This window comes from Botryllus schlosseri, chromosome 1 (assembly GCF_051294905.1).
Source record: "Botryllus schlosseri isolate E-star chromosome 1, Bs_hap1, whole genome shotgun sequence".
NCBI lineage: Eukaryota > Metazoa > Chordata > Ascidiacea > Stolidobranchia > Styelidae > Botryllus > Botryllus schlosseri.
Window position 1 is genome coordinate 41,229,887 of NC_137236.1, and position 6,944 is coordinate 41,236,830.

At 39.3% G+C, this 6,944-nt stretch overlaps 1 protein-coding gene across 1 annotated transcript; it reads right to left on the reverse strand.

Annotated features, from left to right (window-relative positions):
- Positions 1–1,044: 1,044 nt before the first annotated feature.
- LOC145449963 (uncharacterized) lies at positions 1,045–6,570 on the reverse strand. Its single transcript, XM_080328405.1, has 2 exons — positions 2,248–6,570; positions 1,045–1,910 (listed from the first exon to the last, which is right to left on the reverse strand). The coding sequence occupies exon 1, from the start codon at positions 4,107–4,109 to the stop codon at positions 3,081–3,083; it is 1,029 nt and encodes a 342-aa protein (XP_080184531.1). The 5' UTR covers positions 4,110–6,570; the 3' UTR covers positions 1,045–1,910; positions 2,248–3,080.
- Between the last annotated feature and the right edge of the window lie 374 nt (positions 6,571–6,944).

Genomic DNA, 6,944 nt, shown 5'->3' on the forward strand with positions numbered 1-6,944 from the left:
TAGCTGTTTCGTTTTCGATGGCGGCTATAACAGCAGATCGCTTGATCAGCCTATTCCTCAGTAAATTTTACGCAAAATTCGGTGTTGGTCTGTTCGTATTAATTTTGACAGTGTACCATATACCGAAAACGGTCATGAGGCTACTTCTCGATGATTTCATGTAACAGTGTACCAAGTTTTCGGCTTTCATCCACGTATTTATTCGGTAATATATTTTCCAAAGGCGATTTTGCAGCAGACATATAGACAGTTAGACACTCGTAAGCCGTATGTGTCGTGTGACAGTCTCCAGCCTCAAGGCAAAATCTCCTATGCTGTACCGGGACCGAATTTCCGAGGCTACTATCAGTAGTTCTTCAAAATGATGTTCTGGATTCAATATGACATGCCCAATCTATGAGATAACGATTGTGTATATGTGTCCGAACTCGTTGACCTTTCCAGTTAGGCTTACGTAATCTCCCGAGTTATACTCATTTCTATAGGACACTATGCTCATTTCCATTTCTGCAGATAATTAGTCAGCTATAGTGCGAACATGAACCGTGTCGAATCTTTGTTCCGTACGCCGTTTACGCAGTTACCACACTTCAAGTCACAGCTGAGCGGCAGACCTCTCGCGGCACATACGTTAAAATCACTGTTGTCGGGAAGTTCGTGTTTCCGTACCACTATAGAGGATGTAGTCCTACATCATCTATAGTACCACCAAGTTACTTGTTTAGGTTGGAAAACGCCATTGTGACGTCATGTTGATAAAAAGTCGCTTGCAGCCCTTGCCCCAGCACCCGATATTGTCACGAGCCGCCACTGGTATATATCATCGCAGAATATCGGACAGCCCCTTTCACCGCAAACTGAATACATTTGCTCTGCACTACATGTTGGTCGGTGCAGCTATACGATTCGGACCACGCGATCGGATTGCGAAGTCGATAGCGCATTTTGTCACCTGCGATTGTCAGATAGTGATGATGAAGCGAAGTAATCTGTGCCTCACCTGATTAGTGTTCCGCCGCGCTGACATTGTACGTACTGGCTAACTTCACATTCCTTTGTGATTTGGGGGAGGGAGGTTCTGATGCTCTGTCGATATTAACTATTAAATTTCGAAACCAGTGCGACGATATCATTCGATTAATGAGGTGATGAAATTTTCTGAATAAACTAATATCAGCAGTTATATATTCTGAGCTGTTTTTGAATTAATGACGCTATCCTAGGTGTTGCTTGGCTTTTCTGTGGCTCACTTCTCCCTCAACACTATATTTTGGAACAATAAAAGTATGTGGTTTTGGGTGTATTAAAATGTTAACTATTTAGTCATTCATGAATGTCGCGATGTTACAATCATTGACGGTTTCATAATTGCCTTTTAGTCATCCTGACTGCAGGTGGGGCACTGTGTTGTTTGACCGAACATATGGATCACGGACTGCTACCATTCATCGGCATAAGATACATATAAGTCAAGAACAACTCACGTATCACATTTATTATTAATTTATCTTGATCAAAACATTACGAAACTGCAATACAATGAAAAGTTGAGGCATGCACATTGCACACTTAATGAAAGTAATAGAAGAGAGCATAAAAAGGATAAGGGTGAAAATGAGGTGGCGCGTGTCGAGGTCGATATATTTAGACATTGGGTCTGATAATATTGAATTTCTCCATCGCAAAAGTAGCTGAAAGTACAGTGCCTCATGTAAAGAAGCCTTTGCATCAGCAGATAAGCCTAATGGATCTTCTTTCCACAAAATGTATCGCAGCGACCTTATTTCATGCCTGAAATAGCTTGTCAAATTGCTATTCGGTCGACCCAACGCCTTATCGAACCCCGTCCAAGCATAGTCATAAATACGCACGTCGGTTTGAAATAGATTCCATTGCTCTCATATAGTAGGCTTTCCATACGTCCTCGTTTATAAGGATTTGTCCTCTTTTTGACTTTTGGACGCCCTTTTGTCCTCTTTTTTGAAAATTTAGGTCAGATTTAGAGCAAATTGCGAGTGATATGCCGCAAATTAGCACAGAAGTGAAGCTCCGGCGGGTATTTCGGAGTGAAAAACGATGATTTCAGCTCGGAGCGAAAAGATGACCTTTTTTTTAGTTAACCGATCACAAAGTGGGAAAAATTAACCGGTTTTTGAGAATTCTACTCCGGTTTTGCAAGTTGCTAATTTCTGAAAAAGTATCCTCTTTTCAGATTTCCAAAATATGGTAAGGCGATCATATAGACACATTTAACCTAGATATAAAATACTTCGGAGCAATGAAATTCAATGCATAAGAACGTCTACAGCAGATAATGTAAGTCTCAATCGTCTACAGATTTTTGAAAAACTAAAAACTGAGCAGAATGCTAAGCAAGTAATCTCGCGTTTAGGACTGCTCGTTGTAACCAAACCCACGGATCAGTGCCCTATTGCCATTATTGGTATGTAAACCCGTCTCTCCAAACATATTAATTTGTATCCGACGCGTACATGAAAAGGAGAATACATAATAGGCTATAAATCAACACTAAACAGGTATTTATTTCCTGATGGGATGTGACAACGACCAAGTCACGTGTTCATAAAATCTAGACAGGTTTCATAAATGTCATTTCACAAATGAATGATACAATTCATGCTACAATTTTCATCATTTTAATGCACAAGACTGCGATACAATGAAAGATAGGAAGGCGTCGAAACGACTTGGAGTAGTCTTTGAAATCAGACACCCACCTGGCCTAGACGATGTAAAAAGGAGGCATGCACACTGAATGACAAGTAAAAAAAAGATAATAGAAAAGGACAGGTCACAAAAAAGGTGGCGTGTATCGAAAGGTGAGATCGATGTCAGGTCGTGGACCTGTATACTAGAGGATTAAGAAGTAGTTATTCAGTAGAAATTGTCAGTATTTCAACTTGAATTCTCCATAAATAAAGCGTCATACTTGACTGAATGTTTCGAAAATAAGACAGGTGGTTGGCCAGACGGGAGACTAATTTCCAGAACAGTAGCTTCCCTTCCTTCCATTACCCACAGATGATTGCTTTGAGCATATTTTTACACAAATCCCCATATCATTGAGTCATATTAGCCAAATGAATTTTCATGTGGGTGTTGAAGTTACTGCTTTGGGTAAATGTCTTGCCACAAATATAGCATTCATAGTTTTTTATGCCAGCATGCGATTTCATATGGCTTCCAAGGGAACTGCTATAGGCAAATTTCTTCCCACAGACTTCACAATTGTAGTTTTTTGTGCCTCTATGTACAGTCATATGCACCTTCAAGTGCGATTTCAATTTAAATTTACCATGACAAATGTCACACGTAAAATCTTTAACAGAGCTATGGATTTTCATATGAGTTTCAAGATGAACCTTTTGAGTAAATTCCTTTGCGCAAATCTCGCATGCATGGTTTTTTACATTTGCATGTACAATATCCATATGGTGCTTAACGGATTTTTTCTGCATCAATTCCTTCCCACAGATATCACACTTATAATATTTATGCCCATCGGCAGCATGCACACGCATATGGTGCTTCAAGCCAGACTTTAGAGGAAACTTTTTCTCACAGATGCCACATTTGTAATTTTCTGTGTCAGTAGGTCTATGTTGAAGCATGTGTGTCTTTAGACAGTATTTCCGAGAAAACTCCATCCCACAAACTTCGCACTGAAGATCTTTGATGCCAGAATGTACAATATCCATATGCCTCCGCAAGCTTGGCTTATGAGCATATTCGTTTCCGCAAACATCACATTTATGATGTATGGCGCGAACATGAGTTTTCATGTGAGTGACGACGCCCTCACGAGTGAATTTCTTTCCACAAATCTCACATTCATGATTTCGGATAGTAACAACAGCATGATTCGCTTCATGTCTCTTCAAGTCCAATCCTCGTTTAAAGCCTTTCCCACAAATACCACATTTATGTGTTTTACGCCCCGTATGGCAAATCATGTGAATATCGCGGTTACCCTTTTGCGTGAAAGTCTTCCCACAAATTTCGCATTCATGATTTTTCACACCATAATGCATATTCATATGGTGCTTGATGGAGTTCGTCACTAATTCTTTGCCACATATCTCGCACATTTCGTTGTAACTTCGAACAATAGTAAGTTACCAAATTACTGGTATTCAGTCTGTCAGTACTGGTGTTTCTAAAATATTGGATCAGAAACAGTGTAAAGCAGGGAAAATTACTGTATTATGAATGCGAAGCATAGAGTATCACCCAGTTTACAAGTCGAGTCAATATTCACTGGAGCCGAGTATAATCCATTTTCCATATTTCTGAAAAGAACTCAAGTCGAGTACCATATTTACAATCCTGCCATGACGGCAATTGAAACAAATCTTACATAAAACCATGCATGAAGCAATTGCCAGTTGAGCTCCCCGCTGGGCCACAATCCAAAAGCACGCACCATATTAGAGATTAGCCTTGCTTGGGTTTATCAGATTTTGATATCCAGAAATGAGGAACCTTTTCAAAAATTCTGAAAGCTGGTGATTTTGGAAACTCTTTTTTACCCGTAGCAGTATTGTGTTGACTAAAAAAAGGTCATCGCTTAGGCTCTATTCCTGAATCACCCGCGATAATATGTGTTGACTAAAAGAAAAATATGTCATCACTTGGACAGAACTCTGATGCTCGCTGCATCGGGATCGAGTTTTTGATCGTGTCTTGATGCTTTTTCTAGTAAAAGAGGACAAATTTCTAAAAATGAGGACATTTAAAGGCGTCTTCCGAGGGCACTTTCAATCAGGGATATCTTGAAACTAGATATCCCTGCTTTGAACTTATAGTAAAAAAAAACTCCTGGTGCTTCTTCGATAGGACTGTGATATTTCTCGGTCCAAGTCCGACCCTGAAAATTTTCAAGTCAGTCCTACTCCATCCTGATCTAAAAATATTTTCAAAATCTAAAGTCCCAATCTAGGCTATAACTAAAAAAACAGAAAAACATGTAACAGAGAATAATTAGGCTCTCTGAAATATAACTCTGGTCTGTGACAAGATGTATAATTCCAATATTTGCCTACACTCGAAACTACAGTGGGCCTGCATGACACAGCAACTTTCATTTCACATTTTAGCAACACGAATGTAAATAACTAGAGTAGCAAGATGGCTATCAATACCTTAATAATTACATCATGATGAGTAATGAGCATGTACAATGACATCAGGGTTGATCATAATATGTTTTTCATAAATTTGACTGGCTAGTTGATAAAATTGTTCGGTCGGTTTGAACAAACGCTGAACATCAAATTGGATTCAATTCCAGCCTGTAGAAGCGTAGAAGTTATTACAACTGGAGAATTTTCAATATACTAAGAAGTATACACATTTTTTCAAATTATTCTGGCTGCCCGTCACTATGAAGTATTGTAAGAAAATGGTGCATTACAAATTTGACTAAATTCCAAACCAACATGGTATTTACTGTGGGAAATTCTTTCATCAATAATTATAGAGCTGCAAGACCATCTTTGAAGAGCTTCTTGGAGGTACAGAACTTGAATATACAATTGAATAGTATATTAATATTGAAATGAACGCTAATATTTTCGGCAGAAACTCGTCAGGGGTTATCGTCCGCAACTAGCAGAGAATTGGATAGAACATTATATATTAACAATCGTATCACAAAATATGACAGCCAAAAATATGTCATTCAAAAATATCCGGGTTCATTCCAATATGAACATACCATTCAACACTATTTTTCTAACCTAAAATTTTCCACTTCAATGAATACACCTACACCGGTTGGAATTCAACCAGTACCGGTAGCATCTTTAGCCAGTAAATTTGAAAAAATAAGTTATTTCTATCCAACCCTAATGTACCTATGCAATACTATAATATATTCACTTTCAGGGGTCAATACACAACAAACCTGCCATAGTAGTTTGTTCCATGAGCACATAAAATATTATAGACGAAAGAACCAGCCAAATCAAAATATATAGGTGAGCAACTATTACTGCGGCGGACATTAACGATCAACTTGAATCAACGTCAATTGGCAACACTGGGAACAATTCTCGGCGCTTCTTCGATATACGCCCGAGATCGAAACAGTGTTTCACGTAACACCACCAAGTGCTTCCCATGAGCACAATACAATTTTATAATCGTCAAAATAATTTTTTTTTTGCTTTTGAAGAGACAGATATTAGGGTTGGAGGTGGGTTGGGGTCATATTTGGGGATAGGTTATCCCAAGATTACGGTTGGGGGAGGGGGTATTAGGGAAGAGGAAGGAGCGATATTAGGGTTGAGGTCAAAGTTGGGGTTCGGGTATCCCAAGATTAGGGTTGGGGCGGGGTATAAGAGTTGGATGTGGGTTAGGGTCAAATTTGAGGTTGGGGTATCTGAAGATTCAGGTTGGGGAAGGGGGATATTAAGGTTGGGGGAGGGGGGTCTTAGAGTTGGATGTGGGTCAGGGTCAAAGTTGAGGTCATGGTTTCGCAATATTACAGTTGGGGGAGGGGGTTGGATGTGGGTTAGGGATACCCTAACCTAAACTTTGACCCTAAACCGGGTAAATCGGTTTTGGGCGACATAATATAACATTAGGGCCTAACTGTCGCAATAGGCGTCGTAAACATATACATATCGAGGTAGTTTCTAAACATATACGTGCTGTAAAATCTTTATCATGTTTTTCGTTCGTGACGTAATGGAATAGATTATGCGTCACCGATAGATTTATCCGATCCATGACATTTACATAGGAATATGTAAAGGACGAATTAATACTTTATAGTCCGGGTACAAGCCTGTGTCTATCGCTCGCAACGGCGCTACGTCATAAGCGCTTGCATTAGGCGGTATTCCATATCCCTTTTTAATATGTTCGATCGATACATACAACGTCATAGCTATCTAAGCTTTTGTTCATGCCGTCACTTA

Coding starts and splice junctions, on each gene's coding strand:
- LOC145449963 (XM_080328405.1), bottom strand. CDS start 4,109: ATGTGCGAGATATGTGGCAAAGAATTAGTGACGAACTCCATCAAGCAC.